This window comes from Gymnogyps californianus, chromosome 1 (genome assembly GCF_018139145.2).
Source record: "Gymnogyps californianus isolate 813 chromosome 1, ASM1813914v2, whole genome shotgun sequence".
NCBI lineage: Eukaryota > Metazoa > Chordata > Aves > Accipitriformes > Cathartidae > Gymnogyps > Gymnogyps californianus.
This window is the reverse complement of record NC_059471.1, coordinates 74,278,941-74,297,383: the sequence shown is the minus strand read 5'-3', so window position 1 is coordinate 74,297,383 and position 18,443 is coordinate 74,278,941. Positions and strand designations below refer to the sequence as shown.

At 38.8% G+C, this 18,443-nt stretch overlaps 1 protein-coding gene across 1 annotated transcript in view; it reads left to right on the top strand.

Moving 5' to 3' along the window:
* OCA2 (OCA2 melanosomal transmembrane protein) overlaps window positions 1-18,443 on the top strand; it is a 182,683-nt gene that overhangs the window by 26,641 nt on the left and 137,599 nt on the right. Inside the window, exons 4-8 of the mRNA XM_050910147.1 lie at window positions 457-514; window positions 1,416-1,488; window positions 9,797-9,954; window positions 11,624-11,706; window positions 12,061-12,214. Of these exons, the coding sequence (XP_050766104.1) occupies window positions 457-514; window positions 1,416-1,488; window positions 9,797-9,954; window positions 11,624-11,706; window positions 12,061-12,214 (526 nt within the window). The remainder of the gene's footprint in view (window positions 1-456; window positions 515-1,415; window positions 1,489-9,796; window positions 9,955-11,623; window positions 11,707-12,060; window positions 12,215-18,443) is intronic.

Sequence of the window (18,443 nt, the reverse complement as noted above, 5' to 3'; positions counted from 1 at the left end):
CATGCATGACATCACCCCTCTGTGCAACAAGCTGTGCTTTCTGCTTGGCCATGCCACCTCCCTGCAGTGGAAATGCTCTTTTGCCTCCCCGGGACAGACTAGGGCGAGCTGATGGGGCTCTGGGTCTGTCGGGGGCCAGCAGTAGCAGCGGAGAAGTGGCTCCAGGTCCCAGCGCCAGCTCACGCTGCAGCCTTCGCTCGGCTTTCCCGAGGTGTAAAACCTCTTTCCTGTGCAACAAGACCCAGCTGGCAGGAGACCTGGGGCAGGAGCCCTTATAATCACCGAGGCTTCCCAAGCCCCCGCTGACCCTGCATTGTGGTGTCCATACTCTGACATGGTATATTATCACCCATAAGTGCTTACCATGATGCTTCTGAAATGTCAGAGCTTTTAAGAGAACAGAAAAGATTTGTTTTAAACTAGCCATATAGTAAATACCTGTTTCTTACATTTCAGATGCTGTCTAAAATTCCTAAAAGTTTCAGGCCTTTTTATCTTTGTAGTTGTCTGCTCTGTAAGTATTGAATTTGCAATCCTCCCCTGGCCCCCATTTCCTCAGAATTAGTTCAAAATGAGGTGTGATATTTGGTCTTAGCTAATAAAAAAATGTCTCAAGGGTGGGGGCAAGATGGCAAAAAAAAAAAATACTGTGCAGGGCTTCATGCCTAATCAGACCACCGTTTGGTGCACTAGCCACCATCCTGGATAATATGGTAGGGTAAGCAGTTGAGTTTGAGGAGGCAGCTTAAACTCAATTTGTATGTCCTTTATGGTTGGTTGTTGAATTTAGGATGAGTCTTTAGATACTGGCTAACACCTGAGGAATGTTCATAGGAAAAGCCATGCTGGCGAGGATGCACCAGCAATGGCAGCACTCCATGGTGTGAAAGGCAGAAGGCCACGGGGAGGTAGGCAGCTCCCTACTGGGGCTGCCAGAGTGCTGTCCTGCCCTACCAAAATCTTCAAAATCAGCAAAATCTTACACTGCAAGACTTGAGAAACATTTCAAAAATTTGGAATTTATCCTTTTAGCTGCTGTGAGGAACTCTTTTTTTGGGTAGCAGGGCTTCTGTATCAGAGACAAAATAGATGACACTCTGTATTTCCTCAGATATGGGTGTTGCTTTCCAGATAGGTCCTTAAGATTGCAACTTTGTCCTAAGAGACACTTGGATAAAATACATTGAATATGTGACTTTGGCAGTAAGTTTACAGAAGGAATATTACTTGTCCTTGTTAAGTATCCCAGGGCTGCTTTTCAGCTGTGGTAGAAACATACCCGAAAATACTGAAAGCAATCTTACAATTTAATGTACAGATTGAAAGAGTCTTGTTTAAGTATTTGAGATAGGCTTAGCAGGTATTGCTCAGTTTTTGTGTTATTAATGAATGTTCGGTTTTTATCCTTGCCCTAGATTTTATTTGGCATTTATCCAGATCAAAGTGTGTCCTGGCAGATGTTGGCTGTATCACCTCTGGAAAGCTTCTGTATCCTTCTTTCACTGAAAAAAAACTGAACTGAAGTTTCATTGATAAACTGGTTGAATGGGTGAGTGTTTTCTATCTTATACCCTGAGAGGACTGGGTGTCCTCAGAGCCTGGGCTGCACTTAGTCTTGTCCTTTGATGCAGGCCACAGCCGTGCTCCCCATTGAGGTCATACTGAATGGCACCAGTCCTTGTGTCCAGTCTCTGCATGAAGCCAAGAGTGTGGAAGTGGGTTGCAGACCCAGTGGGATCAAGGTCCAGCAAATAGCTGGGACCATGGCTAGGACATGCACCTGGCTGCAGCAACTGCACCCCAGACCAGTTGTATACTGTCATCTGTAACATATCTGTAGTGTATACTTGGACCATGATGTTACTCAGTGAACTCCTTCAAAAGCAGGAAACTAGATGGTTCATGGATATGTTTCCAGAACAGCTTAGCCCAGCCATATGTACGGATTTGTAGATCTGCAGATATTTTTCAGTGGAGGTGCAGATTCCTTTACAAATTTTCCATGCAAAATTGCTCAATAGTGAATTTAAGTCCACAGATATTGCCAAGAAACTGTTCAAAAGAACAAGCAATAAGATAACCAAAAATAAAAATGATTCATCGCAGGTGAATGCAGACCTGAATGTGAAAAGTCTTTGAGGGATGAACATTCAGTTAGTAAACAAACAAAAAATTTTGCAAATAAATTACGATTCTTGTTCCCACTATATTTCTAGTTTAATCAGTCTAGTCCGCAACCTGCTTGGCTCTTATTCCACCAGTGTTAAAAGATGATTCACCTATAGATATATTTCACAAGCTCCTCGGAGGTGTCTTGTTTTGAAAAGGTGCGGTAGAGTTTAATTTTTGAAATGCTGATTTTTTTCTATTTAACTGGGCAGTTCCATGGTTTTGAGCAAAGAGAGTCCATTTTAAATAGGTTTGGTTATTAGCATTCTCACTGTCACAAATAATGACACAATACAACACAATAATTAGTAGGGTAAATGAGGAAGAAGAGGTTAGTGCTTGAGGGCTATTATAATTAAAAGTTGAGATTGCTTTTTGGAGGAAAACAAGTGAACATTTAGTAGGAACAGTGACAACTTGAGCTGTAAACTCCCATCAATATCCTGTTGACATCAATATTTCTGTCCTCCTTGAAACTGTTGTTGAAAGCTCCTATATATGTGTGGTGTTGAACAGCACCAGGGCTGTCATGGCCCTTTCTGCCAAATGAGGGTGTATTGGCAGTGAGTCTTTAAGTTCAAGGTTTAGTCAACTGTGATAGCATAGCTTGAGAATTTCCTCTCTTTCCACAGATTTTGGGTTGGAACCATAGCTGCTGCACTGGACACATTGACTCCGCAACCAGTTATTCCTTTTGTTTGTTTCAGGGAAGTGCTGGTGGGACTGGGATTTAAGTACAAACAGATGTTCCTATATTTCACATTTTACCTATCACGTCAGGATGCTTTGAGCCAAACAGCTGTCAGACAGTCAGAATATAGCATTCCCCTTTCTTACTTGACAAACCTGGAGCTGAAGGTTCTTAGTTTGTGTCATGTGTGTTGAAACCTGGATGTTCTGTCCCCTACCTGAGGTCACTGAGCTGGGGAAAAATATGAGAGGCAAGCAATCCAGCAAAGCCATGCTTCATTTTCAAGGTGACGTGGTAATTCAAGCAGAAGGGTCAAGGAGAAATGTTGCATTTCTGCAATCACTAGACTGCATACACTAGAAAAATCAAAACAAAGTTTGAAATATTTTTAAAAACCAAATCGAGTGATCCCCTTTGGACTTCATATCCTTTGTCATCCTGGTGTCACTTAGATATTTGTGGTTTTTCTGTCATGCCCATTGGATCTCAGGCTTGCTCAGAGGCAGGACTTTCTGTCTCTGGTGCTGGGAGACACCTGCATCAGCTGGCATGGGCGTGACCTGCTTTTCGTATGACATCTCTTTAGCAGTTTTCCACTCTAGTTCCCGTTTGTTTATGTTTCTATACCTTTATCTCTCGTTTGGATTTACTTTAGCTATTTTTCTTCCTATTATCTTCTTTTTTCTTAGCCCACTTGTACGTCCCTTTGCTTTGCCCATCCCCATGGGTACGAACCTGGCATGTAGCACTGAGGGGTGTTGGCTGCAGTTTCTGAAAACAACATCTTGCATCCTGTGAATTAATAGAAGATTCTGAGTCTGTAAGGTGTTTGGTTTTTTTTTTTAATACTGATTTCCCTATCAGCACCAGATACAAATTCAGTGGATTTAGTATAGTTTTTCAAAATAGTGGTAATATTGTTCCTTTTTGAAAACACTTGGGATTTATTGGCTTATAAATTCTAACACTCAGCTCTCTAATACCAGAAAGAAGTAAATTTATACTGAAGCCTAGCTTGAGGATCTTTTTCTACAGGAAGCAAGATTCAATACTCCTATTGAAGTAAATGTGTGAAGCATTTTGAGACCTTTTGCTCAAAGGCTGTATGTTAAGTGGGGAGTATCAATAATTAATAAGATGATGTGCCTTTGGAAAGCAGAATATAAAAATGGAAGAAGAGATATAGAGTCTGAATGAATTCCAGCATTTCTTAGTTTAGTTACATGTACTTATTCTAAGACATGAACATTTTTATTTTCTGTAGCTGTTTGGCCATTCAAACCTTCAGGTAACTTCTCTCCATTAACTGGCTGACCAAAGAGTGAAAAAGAAATATTCTTGTTCTTCTCCACAACGTACACAGGTTTTCAGACTTGAAGAATCTTCTGAAATGCTAAATATACTCCATGTGTGTTCTTTTGTTTCTAATAACTTCTGCCCTGATCTAAGCAAAATTTTAAATTTTTCTCCAGCAATGGGGAACAGACAGCTGGAGCAGAACTGTGCGCTAACTCTTTGAATTGAACTAGGCTTTATGAAATTAAAAAGTAATGGGGACTCGTGGATGCTATTAAGGAATTATGCAATCAAACTGTACGCTACTTCACTGTCATTTAAAGAAGTGTCTGTCTCCCTGATACAGTGCTTTCTTTTCTTTCACTGTACCTGATAAAATTATTGCTATTCCTACACTTCTCAATAGTAGAAATATTTTCTTTTTACAAGAAAAGGTAAGTCTTCTTCCAATGCATTTCTGTGCAAGGGGTCTCACACCTACCTCATTGAGCTGTGAATTTCCATCTTTACTCTGTCCCTGACAAGTGTTTCAGTAACAATCTTGTTTGCTTCCCTCTCAACCTCTGTGCTTGTGCCAGTTCCTGTTATAGGTGAGGGAAAGTTAGATCAGTCTAGGTGAAGCAATTTCTTTTTCCTTTTTCAGACTGATTGTCAGGACTTCCTTCTCTTGGACCTGAAACCTGATAATAACTGGGGAGTGGATTGTGAATTCTTCCTGAGTCTGGCCGAGGATCTTACATTTTTATAAATATATTTTAAAGCCTTTCAGTCCTGATCTGATTGTTAGCTTTAAATGTTTGACATCTCCTCAGTAAAATTTTTGGAGCAAGGGCTGACATTTTGCAAGGTATATATTTGCACAGCACCCAGTGTGAAGGGTTCCTTACTCACTTGCCCTTTATGTGCAAAACAAAACTTAATGAAAATACATCATCTCAAGTCATGGCTGAATGGGTCTTCGGTCAGTCCAAGTCAGACAAAACCAGAGATATCAAATGGACTAGTCAGTGGTCATTTTCACTGACTTACTTCCCTCCTCAGTAGCTCTGAGAGATTTCATCGCATCCAGTCCAGGATTAAGATCTCAAATTCAGAAAGGAGAAGATGTGTCTCAGTAGCAATAATATGTTGAAATTTACATCATAGGCTAGATTTCTCATTTCATTTGGATTCAGTGGAGCTAGTTAGAACAATTCCACGTATGGAAGTTGATGGGGAGGCTCTAGACCAAGCAGACATAAGACGGGTAAATGTGCTGGCCTTATTATCAAATTCCTTGCTGAAGTTGCATGAGTTTGAATGATTGGTGCAACTGCATTAATCATGGAGCAAGAAAAGGTCACTAGGAAAACTTGTAATCATGCCATGACCACTAGTGGCACTGAAAATCACCTTTCCCGCTTCCTGAACCAGAGGTATATATACAGAAAGAAAGACTGTGAGGCAAATAATACAGTCAGATTTTAGCAGACTTTTCAGTTTCCATGGAGGTCCTAAAAATGGGTTCTTCTCCCAGGGAGCATAAATTAACTTAAAGAATGAAACAACCTCTCTAATCCCTTTAGTTCTTTTTCCCTTTCGAATTTTTTTATTTTGTAACTCTAGTTCTCTACTGTCAGACACTGCTCCGTGATTTTCCTTGCAGAACACATTTAAAAATCATTTACGTTTGTTGATGCTGTTGGAAATGTACTAAGCATTTTGGCCTGCAGGCAATGTTCAAGCTGCTAAGTAGATGGATGAAGACCAGGACCATGTGCAGAGGCAGGCAAAGAAGCAGAATCTCAAGGCATCATTGAGAAAATGCTGTAGAAAAGAGAGTTTATTAAGTTATTACAAAACTTCTAGAACTGATGTAGCACAGAGAGAAAGGATGGATCCAATGTAGACAAAAAAGGAACCAGATTGCTGAAACTCCAAAAAGAAAAAAAAAAAAGTTATGGAGCATTCTTTAGATGGGGAAACTAATAGGTATAGAAAAGCATGTGCTTCAACTTGGTATATTGTGAAGGGATGATGTGAAACCAACCTCATAAGCTACAAACAGGGATAGGACACCAAAAGAGAAAACCGCAAAGACTGATGCAGAAATAACCCCAGTTAAGGACAACATGTAAAAATAGATGCTAAGACCCAGGTAAAATGCCTTCTCTAAAATGGTAATATCCTAGAGAAACTAGCATGAGTGACCTGGTCATAAATCAGGATCAATAGTATGTAAAGAAACTTGGTGAAAAATAAGAGTATTCTCAAGGTACGTTTTACAGTAGGCAGAGTAGGTGATACAAGTAGATGTTAAAGAAAGCATAAAGTCAGCCATCTGCATGCAAATATAACAGAGAATCTCTGTCAATCATGGCTTTTCAGCTGGCTCTGTACATACTGAATTAATGGCATGATGGAGGGTAGAGCAGGGACTTAGTATTTCAGGAGTGACTCATCTCAGCTACACCTGAGTTAGTTAGTCATCCTAGGCTCTCTTTATAGTTCATAGAGAGAACTGATGCTTCTCATGAACGATTCCTCTCATCTTTGTGTGGTGGTCTAAAATGAAGCAGTGAATTCCATCTTAAAAAACACCCTCTTTTCACTGGTTTTAAGGGAGTAACCAACTCAGATGCAGATGTCCACAGTACAGAAGTATAAACTGTGGTGAATGAATACCAATTTAAATACTTAGCTACTGCATGCCATTCCATCGTGTTGTCTACGTAAGCTACAAAAAAGTAAAGTGACATGAAGTGACTCTCGCTCACCCTTCAATACCTTCTAGGAGCAGCTAGACAGGAAACAGAGATCAGAAAAAACAGCTCTTGGTTTAGCTCTGAGCAGTGGACCCAGTCTGGTGCCAGATGTAAATACAGGCAGCCACTGTGTAACGGTGCACAAGGCATACACAAACCCAAATCCCTTGACAGGATAATTCACAGCAGTAATATAATTTCAAGAATGGAACTACATAAAAATGAGGCAGCTTAGCTGAAGTGAAATAAAAAATAACAGCTCTGGCTGTAAATCTTGTCAGGGAGATTTCTTTGCTTTAAAGGCACACACTGGAGGCCACGTTACCAAAAAAGTTCAGAAAAGACAAAAAATCCCAGCATGGTTAAGTTGCAGAATAAAAGGGGATATTAGAAGTAAAAAGATAGTTTTCCCAAAAGTTAGCCACATCTGAATGATTAAAATATAGAGGAAATCACATTCTGGCAATTTAAGGGAAATATAAAACCAAGATAAGGCAGAACAAAAATATTCTGAAGAGCAGCTTGATAAAAAAAAATTGCATTTTGATTCATATAAGCATGGCTGAAGTTTTCTCCTGGTTTATTTTGATTCCACCTTTCATAAAGGCTGTGATCGGCTGCAGTCTAACAATGGAATTATGACAGAGTCTCTAAATATTGTTTGGAGAAAGAGAACTCTGATGGGATTTCAGAGCCTCAATGCAGACGGGTGAATGATGTTCAGTTCCGCTTGCAATCAAAGGAGAACCTGTTTTGCTAGGGCTTTTTCCGATGGTTTTGTAAATGCACAGAAAGCAATGGAAAAACTTCTTAAGTATCCTCATCTTTATAGGAAAAGAAGGAAGGAACCACTCTTCTTGAAAATAAGGTTTAATTTTTTCCCCTTTTAATTTTAAGCATCCTTTATAATAGCTCCTGAATGTGTCATCTAGGTAATTACAGGATTTATTTTAAAAGTATTGCTTAAAAGGAGGTTGCCATAATTATATGCACCTGAAGCTTTTCAAGACATAAATTACTGGCTACACTCCTAAAAAAAGGCAGACTGTCAAGAGGTGTCCCAAATCATTGGGTTAATGACTTCAGGTCAGCAGGCCTTTCAGAAGGTATAATTAATGTCTCTAGTTAAAGGTATAGCTATAGTTCCAGTTGAGACTAATACTATGTATTAATTAGGACACAGAAAAACTGTGATGCCAAATCACACGTAAAACCTTCAGAACCAGAAGAGAACTGTTGTAATTTGTATTTACGCTTGCTAAGGGCTGCGTGTGTAAATTCTCCTGACTGGAGTTGGTGTCCCGATTTGTTGCATCTGAGGTTATTCTTTTATCCTTTCCTGTGTGATTCCTTTAAGCAAATAGATGCTTGGGAGGTTCATTCTTAATGAATGGCATGTGAGTGACACCGGTGGTGATTGCTCTGCTCACCGTGCTAAGCAGGGTGACATTTATACTACTTTGCAATGCATTGGCTGCTCACCTGCCACTAGATCTGCTAGGGTCTTTTTTGGGTTAGTGTGAGAGACATCTCTTTTCTAGACCCAGTTCTCCTGCTGAGAATGTGGACAGATGTAATAACTCTTTTACAGATGAAGGACCCCTGCATAATGTCACAAAGCTTTCCCCATTAGAGACTGGTCTACCGTGGATGGCCTTACGAGGGCTCACTGGGAAGCAGGACACAGCACTGCCCTGAGTCCCCTCTAACCATACTGTGTTTTTTCTTCTCCTGTTAAAATCTCTGAGTTCTGTGGGCAACAAAATGTCTTTCTGGGAAAATCCTTCTGGTAGGTATACGATCTTGTAAATTTTTTTGCAACAGATTCACTCTTTGTAGTATGCTCAATTAAATGTCAGATGTTAAAACCATTAAGATACTCAAGCATGTGATTAAGTCGCACGATTTGAACAGAATATATATGTGTAAAATCAAGTCTCTTCTTTTCCCTTCTTAGGATGTTTTTTTTGTTGGTGATGCCTTAGCTTTCTGTCTGGTCACAGATCGGAGCAAAACAATTACAGTATTGCTCTATTATAGCAACAAACGGACTGTGAAGAGTTTAAAATCTCAGGCTTTCCCTCTTCCCCAAACCCACAGGGATGCTTCTTTCTCCCATGCCAGAAATGGACTATCACAATACTAAGTTTAAATAGTCCTAGATGTATTGGGACTAATAGACCCAGACTTCCAATGGATTTGCAGATCATGGTTAGCTGATTTCTTAATTATATTAGACTAGGAATGTAGTTTGACACATCTCATGCTAGATATCCAAGAGAGAAAGAAAGAAAAAGTAGACGAGGGAGCTGGAGGAGAGTCTGTGAGTGCTCCAACCAAGAGGAGCTTGAAAACATGTCTTTCAGATGTTTGAAAAATTGTGAGTAAAATTTTGACCAAAAAGCAAATCCTCTGGCATGAATAGGACGTTGATTCTCGTTTAGTTTTCCCCATGGTTGGAGCTTCCACAATGTTTTCCCCAGTACAAATTCTGTGATGTTTAAATTGCTGAGCTAATGATGCAGCCTTTCATCTAGTACAAGCACTTAAAAAGCCTTACTTCTCTGTCTCTCTGTGTATTTCCATATGCTATTTTGGAGCTTTGGTACATCTACAGTGTCAGCTGAAAGCACTGGTGATCTCAAAAGCCACTAGGAAAGGACAGATGTATTTGTTCTGAACCCATAACTTGTGTTTCCTTAGGAAACCTGGCCAAAACAGTGCTACTTGGTGAGGAAGTAGACAACTAGTTTGTTCTTTTCATAGTTTCTTATACATTTTAGCTGAAGAATGTGTTTTTCATTATAAGTTGACTAATCTAGATTTTTTTTCTGGAATTTGTACAGCCTATACTAATTTTTACTGGAAATTTACACCTTAACAACTTTATTAACAGCTATGAATCTGACCGATTTTCGTGATTCTCCTCTGTTGAAGTTAGACATAGGAGGCCCATTTGTAGCAGATGTAGTTGATCAGCAAACAGAGGAACGCATTGTAGTACAAATCAGCCAGACTGAAGACTCTGGATCAAGAAGGAGACGCCAGCAGCAGGTGATGGTCTTTAAATTTTCTTTCACTTTTTCTGAGATGTGTTTTATCACTTATATTTCCATCACCATTGTGTGAATTAGGCGGTCGCGCTTTTCCCTGCTGTGAAGCGTGTCAGCATCAGCATTAGAAAACTTATTCTAATAAGAGTAAAGTTATGTTTTCTTTTGTCTTTATAAGACTTCCTTTAGCTTCCTATATTAAAATTTTGCAAACCTTATGTCCCTTGACTGACACTTAGCACGGAAGTTCTTGTGTTTAAAATTGGCAACGTTTCAAAAGTTGTCTTAGAAGGAAGAAACAAGTGCAAAGTGCCTTTTTGCACTCACTGAAATACGTTTTCACATTTTGTTGCAAATTATTTTCTCAAACACGTGTCACATTTATTGGCTTTATTTCTCTTAAAGCTTTCTCATTGTTGATGTTGTTTGTAACAAGTGCCTGCTGATCTCTCCCAGAGAACTCTGTGAAGGAGGATCTTCTACAGCCTGTCATTGTATATCACTGAAAAATAAAAATAAGCTTCATCATTTAATAAATAGCATTGCCATACAAACAACTGCCTCTCATTCTGTATATGTGACAGGATGGCCTGCCTCTCTACCAGTGACAGCACAGCTGAACAGTGCCAACAGTATTGCCGCTTATACCCAATCTCACAGTCTACAGCAAAAGATTAGTCCCACTACCTCAGCATGGCGAACAATACCATAATGGCAATTACTTTCTTAAACCACCCACCCCTGTGATGAGGAAGCTGCTGTAACCTGTGCTGCTCGCAGTGATCCCCAAGCAGCCTTCGCGCTGCTGTGGGGCAGCCAGTGCACAGTTGGCTGCAGCAGCCCACCTCTGCTGGCACGCCAGCGGTGGTCCTGACATGACCAAAGGAGCAGGGAGCCAAATTAACCTTCCCTGCCTGCATGCTCCTCAGGCATTTTGCTGTGTCAGGTGTTCCAAGCTGGCTGATTAAGCTGGTTTTTTTCTGCACTTTGTAGCATAGAGGGTCAGGACAGGCTTAGGATTTAGGCTACAATTAACCAAATTTGAAGTGTTTTTAAGTTCCTCTTCCTTAAAAAAGAGAGAATATCTCTGTCTACATTTAAAGAGTATATTTGGCTAAACTTGCATGAATATCAGTGTGTAGTAACAGGCAAAGTTTCAGAAAGTGTTTATTTTCTGAAGATTTTTTGTTTCTTTTTGCTAGAAGATCAGCAAACAGGAATTTTGTTTACTGAAATTCTACCATGTCCTCTTCATAATGTCTGGGGATATGATGTTGCTCCTGGGCCTTTCATTGTCTGTACCTCATGCATGTTAGTTTTCTTCCCAGGCAGTCTTTGGGAGTGAACCATATTGTTGTCTCTGAGCCTAGCTGCCCTAGATGCTCCTTATAGTCAATGCAAAGTGTGATTTGGCATTCCCTCTCTGGAGCACCTCCTGGAGGTGTCTCTCACTTCACTGACTGAGGGAATGAGGATGAGTTTGCTCCAGCCTGAGTGCCTGTAACATACCTAATCAGGTGGAATTAATTTAGGCTGGTGTGCGTTATGCCTTGTCCACAAAAAATTCTCCTAAATGGACAGGAGAGAGAACAAAGAGGAATAAAACCCTAGGTCAGAGACATCACTTTCACTGACTTTTATTAATATTGCCAAATGTGACTGTCTTGCAGGTGGTATACAACTGGTCTCTACCCTTAAGTTCAAGAAGAAATCAGCAAATCATCACAACAAGAACCTTTCAGATACCAAACAGGTTGGCTAAAAGACTGAGAAATGATCCATTGGAGTAGTAGTTTACGTAGACTTGACTATGAAGGAATAGATAAATGTTTTAAAAATAATCCTTCACTGCCTGTTTCAGAGGGGCAGGAAAGGATGACTATTTGTTGCTTTTTAAATGGATTTACAAGGCTGGTTTGTACTTCAGTCACTTTCCAAACAATGCTATTTAGAGGGATAGAGTGAAAATGTTTGAAAAGTTGCTTGCAATTGTAAAGATATAACACATATACATACATTTATAGGTACTCAATATAAAATCAATGCATAAATAAAACTAATGGTATTTCATTCCAGAAATAAGCAAAACTTCTCTTTCTTTCACCAGAGGCACCATCGTCATAAACATTCAAGCTTTCTTACAGGAGCCTAGAAGTGTTCCTCTCTCCATGAAACATCAATACCTTCATGCAAATATAGAGGCACAAGTAACAATTGCGTCCATCATCTTAGTAGGTGTCTACGTGCTGATCATACTGGAAGTAAGCCAGTTTTGTACTTTGATTTTTTTTTTTTTTGTTTTGTTTTGTTTCCCCCCTACATCGTAAATGGATCACAAGGAAGGGTTTCATTCTTGGGCTTTAATATAATTTTAAAATGTATGTGTGAATCCTTGCTGTACCATCAGTGTTGCTAATGGCGTGAATAAGATATGTGCAAGGAAATTCTTCTGAATTGTAACTGATTTTGGCAAGTTGTATTAACATTACAGTGATCTTGTGTATTTTTCTATTAGGACCTATTAGTGTTTTAATATGTTAACAGGATTATAGTTTGGCTGTGAGAGTGAAAATAAGTCTGGGTTTTAAAAGGTGTGGAAAATCTGTTTTTAAGTTAATTATTTTTTAAGATAAGGTAAAAGAAAAAAAAGCTTTGGTTATTCCTTTCTCTAAGACACCTCAAACTATGAATTTAGTGTACTTTTAAAAGGTTAAACTAAGCACACTTTTTAATGAGTGACATTTAGAAATTCTTTTACTGTATTATTTAAAGAGGAAATGGAGTCTGAGTTAACATGAAGAAGTCAAGGGACAGGGAACTTTAAACATACATTGCAACAACATTCCAAAGTCTTGAGGTACCAAACCCAATGAAAATGCATTGCATCAGCACTAAGGATGGAAAACATGTCAGAAACAGCACAGGGCTCCAACTGACTTTGAACTGAAAACTCTGTCTGATTATCTTGAAATAAAGAACACATACAGGGGGGAAACATTTTTTTTTTTATTCATGTGAGCATCCACACTGTCAATGAACTCTTCAAGTTGTATCACACCTGATTTACACTGGTATGAAACAGATAAGTGAATCAAATCAAGTCTACAAGGTGCTCCATAGTAAATATGTCCAGCATGCTCGTTTTTCTTCCACACCCCTTGCGTATTTTAAGCTTTTCATCGTGTTACAGATTGAAATGGTAATACAGTTGAGCACTTCTAATCAAATATCAATAATGGGCACACATAACATGACAGATGCTTTAGACATTTAGATTATGTCGTTCAGCAATGGTGATTTATTTATGAAGCTAAAAATGCCTCTATGTACTTTATAAATGAGCAAAGAGATATAATATTAAGTATGGAGGGGGATTGGACTAGATTTTACTATAAATATATGTAGGCATGCAGCACAGCACCAAAATAATCTTAATACTTTTAAATGCAGCTTTTATTTTCAAAAAACCCCAACTATGCAACCCTTTAGCAATTGCAAAAAAATCAGATTTTTAATGTATATAAAGGGTGGGTTTGTGTTTGCATCCTAGAAAGCTGCTTTGGAACAATTAATGTGTAAAAGGAAATAAATGCTTGAAACTGAAAAGCAAAGCCAAGGAAAGCATGCATTGTCCTGTTGTTTTTAAGAAAAAGCTTTAAAACAACTCTTTAGCTTATTGTTTCTGTGAAAAGATCAAGGAAAAATTTCTGTTGTTGGCAGAAAAATTATTTCTGCAAATTCAAAGGTAGAAGTAGATACTTATAAGTAAACTTTTTTGAATTTTAAAATGTGGAAAGTCACCTATTGTAAAATGATGTTAACTGTTTTCTCCATAACATCTGTAGGAATGACAAATGCTACAACCACAGTAAATTTTAAACTATAAATATATAAACTGGCAATAACTATCATAGAAACAAAACTTGACTGTTGTTTGTTTCCCTCATGGATCTCTTGCAAGAGATGGACATTAATATTGTTACAATATGTAATAGTGGCTTACCTTATATTCACTATTTATAACTTTAGTGCTTGAAGTCCTGCTTTCTCAACACATTGCACTCTCTATTCCATTAGCAGTTATCACTGTTAGAGAAATCAATTGGTGTTGCTGCAGGAGCGATCTCTCATGAATTTTCATTTTCAGTGTTGCTGGTCCCCATCTTTTATCAGTCTTTATTAGTTTTCTGTGTTTTATTCATTATCACTGGCAATATAGGTTCAACTTCAGACAGTGTGGACACGCAAACAAGTTTTAGAGCTATATTTTCACATATTTTCTTATAATGATGAAGAAAGAGGAAGCATTTTATCCGTTACAACTCACAAGAGCCACCCAAAGGCATGCGTCTTGCTCCTCTTGCACAGCCCTTTTCCCCAAACATGAATTGTAAATCTTGTGCCCACAGCCTCCTTAACCCCACTGTCCTCATCTTTTAATCCTTCTTTCCCTTTCTCCCCTTGCCCTTTGCCACCTTAGTTGCCAGGGAGCGTGCAGGAGAACAGGCTGCAAGAGCTCCTGCCTCCTGCAGCTACAGATGATGGGAAAAGCTGACGAAGTAAGAGGTTCCAGTTGGAAAATGAAGTGCATTTACTGTAAACTGTCATCTTCTCCAAACTTGCACCACTGTAAAAACACAGGGTAAACTCTGCTTTGAGGCAGCTGTTTGCCTCTATGTTGGCATCAAATTTCTAGGAGGTCAATGTATGTCAAGTACCAGTCCTTGTCAGTGGAGAAGTCTTACTGTCTCAGGATGTGCTGTTCTTCAGAAAACACGTTAAGCTGTTGAACTTTGTTTCTTCAGACATTTATTTTAAGTGTTGTTTCTTTTGAAACTGATCGCGTGTTACGTATTCATAAAACACAAATATGTTTCTGGTAAAAAAAGATGCCTCTTTTTCCTCTTTAATTTCTAATGATTTCTTTTTTTATGCTTACCACAAATATGAATATTTTCTTACTTCACAATCCTACTCTGCCCCTTGAAATTTTGGTATATTGCTTTTAACTCTCTTTAGATGGACATCTCTCAGTTACATTTTCTGTTTGAAATCTGTGGTTTTTTTTCTTCTTTTTTCCCCATGTAATCATCCTTTCCTTCAGTAACTAGGCTTTCATTCTCTTGAAATTGATTTTTCTTCAAATATCAGTCAGTTCCCTCTTTGCATTTCAGTCTTCTGTTCCCTCTCCTTCTCCCAGAGGAGAAAGGAGAAAAAAATTCTGCTTCTTGTGGTATTTTTGAATTGATCTAATCTATACTATTTTATAGACTTGTTGAAAACAATGAAGTATTTCATTTTGTTCTTGGAAGCCTACACTGCACAGGAAATTAAAACAAGTGTATGTTAAAAAAAAAAAAAAAGTGTGCCAGATTTACCTTTGTTGATCTCAGCTCTACTGTCTGACCCTTCAGGATTACTGAGGAACATAGGTAAGATGGGCTATAAGTATGTTTTCATGTTGATCTTCAGGGACATCTGGTGTAAAGTGCTGACGGACAGAGTTCTATGCTGATGTTGCTGTACTAAATCAGTTCACAATGTATTTCAAGATAAGCTCTTTCTAGTTTTGGTCCTCAAAATGTGTAACCTCTTTTGATTGAGAACTTGAAAAAAAATTCAAACAAAAAAATCTTAGAAAATTTAATTTTTACACTTTTCTGCTCCAAACATCTTTGTTCTTTCAGCTAAGAGTGTGTTTTGTCTTTTGCCTTCTTTGATTTCCATTCTTTTTCGAGCAAAGCCTTTCTATGTATATAAAGTGACTATTTACACCCCATTCACTCAGATTCAGTAAGCAGTGGCGTATGGTTGTTTCTGGTGGTACAGCATAGTCAAGGAAAAGTAGTGTGGATAAAATATCACTGTTTCCTCTTTGCAATACAGTAACATATCTTTGATTTCTCCCCTTTTGACTGTATTTGTATACACAGAGAATGGAACAATACATTGGTTACCCTGAAAAGAAATCTATCTGCCTGTCTATATCTTAAAATATCTGTTAATATTATAAAGTTTTATTGGTGTTTAGAAAAGTTTCTTGAGCTGATAAAGCTCTTATTAGTAATTATTAGCTGCACATTTGTAGCTATGTTGGAGCTACATTAATTAGAAATATGTAAGGAGGAATGTTAAACATTTATTATTAAAGGATAGAGCTCATTAATTTGAATGAATTATTGTGTGCACTTGTCCAATATTTTCCTTTAATAATATATTTGTTTTGTGTTGTGGGTTAAAATGGAGTGTTAGCTGTTTATGATACTTGAATGAGCCAGCAGAAACAAATATGAAGGTAATGGCCTTTTTAAAGCTATTTTATAAAACATTTTATTTAGTCAGGAGAAAGGGCAGAATAACATTCATTTTTTTAAATTAAAAAAAAAAAAAAAGAAGACATACCAATAGCACATCAAATGGCAGCAAAGTGATACCAGCAAGTATCAGAAATTCTGTGAGAGCCTCCATAGGGCTTGTTTTGTCACAGGAGCTATCATTTAGTTTTGTATCCTGTCTTGTAGGTAGCCCTAAGAAAGATCTTGCCAGGATCTTTCAGATGGCATTTTAATGATCTGGCATCTTGAATAACATTTACATGTTTGTATTTCTCCGTAAAACACAAATACTTGAAAGTGCAAGATCTGTCCTTGAAAACTCTAGCTTCTTACTAGCATGAAGTATGGGCTTGTAATCACAATTTTTATTACTTTAATGGAAATGGAGAGTGTCAGTTTCTCTCCATATTACTTTTCTATTATTAACTGGCTTAAATTATGAATAAACATCCCCTAAGCTTAATTTCTTTAACTCAAAGCAGAGTGATTTTTAATAGTAACTAACCAACAGAAATTATGTAGACAGCAAAACTTTTATGTCATTCAGTCTGACCATTTTTCTGTTGTTGTGGGCTGGTTCAACCAGTGTTTCCTAGCAGGAAGCATTTTTACAAATGAAATAAGATGTCTGTTATTGCTGCTGTCTACATTCACACAGTCCAGTTTTTGCTTGTTTCCAGTGAGGAGGCTATTTATTTGCACATGGAAGGTTATTCTTCAGAGCAGGAATAGGAAAACAGAAGAAATATTCACTGGTATATGAAACATAATACTAAGTGATGGCAGTAGGGTAATCTTAAGGGAGAATTTTTCCAATGAGGAAAGTCACAGAAAATAGTGATCAGCTTACTCAGCACGGTTTCTCACTTCCCGTCCATTCTCATATTGATCTGTCTTTAAATATAGACAGAGAAGAGTGTGGATTAGAGTGTTCCCACCTCCACGTATATCCTACCAAAAGATTGGTAGCAAAGGGACAGAAGAAAATCCATAGGCTTTATTGGAAAAGACAGTGTAAAAAAGAAAATCATAGCTGCTGCTCTCCCTGGCCTTTGTGGGAGAGAATATATTCCTGCTGCTATTGCTTTCATTCCTGCTAGGATGGAAAAATTGTGAAGAGGAATTAAAACACTGCTGTAGGAGTTGGCAGAAAATTAGGGGCAGATTATCAGAACAAACCATCTATCCTCTTTGATGAAAAGTCTGAGCCATACCTCACTGGGCAAAAAGAAAAGTTTGCCCTCATCTGCCCTCCTGTCTGGGGGTGGGAGGGAGCAAAAGAGCCCAAGATTGGGGCAGAGCAGGAAAGCTGGTGCCCCTGGGTGCACTGGCCAGCTTCCAGCAGGGCAAGGATGCTCTCCCACACATCCTTCCTTCCTTGAGAGAGTACTGGTCCTGACTGGGGGAGAGAGAAGGCTGCCTTGATATTGTCTTGATTATCTGTAGTGTTTTACAGTAAAGTAGAAATGGAGCCAAAAGAGCGAACTTCAGAGCCTGAGGCAGAAATCATAAATGTTGTGACTCTGAGGGTTGCACGGAACCCGAATCCAGCGTCATGAAACCTAAACCATAAAATCCAGTAGAAAAACTTAGCTTGAAGAAAAATCTAGCTCCCTCTGGAGCAGGCTAGCCACATTCTTCCTCGGCAGCATATGGTTGTGGGTCTGGTTTGGAGTCCCCATTACCCTAAAGCACCATTACCATTCAAAAGTGTACTCTTCCCCCTGCCCCCCGATGAAAATGCGCAGTATAATGAGGGCAGTCTTGCAGTCCCCACGAATAATGCTTTTAGGACATACACTGAGGGTGTGTGTTGGGAATGGTATCAAAGCACGTGGAGCAGATGGAGGCAGCAAAGCCTGCTGAGATAGATGCTGGAGGACTGGATTGAACAAGGGGGATCCAGACATGGGGCAGATCCATCTGTCCTGTTCCCCAGAGTGAAATATTCACCAAACAGTATCCTAGATGTTTTCCCAGAGAGAACAGCCTGTGACTGAGCTAGCAATTAAGCAGTATGGACTATCAAGGCTTACGGTCATTCCCTGCCTTTCTCTGATTTAGGAAGAGGGAGTGACCTCTGTGCATTTTGACCTCTGCGCATTTTCAGAGGCTCAAAATTACTTTAAAGCAGCTGCGCAGGAGCATTACAAGT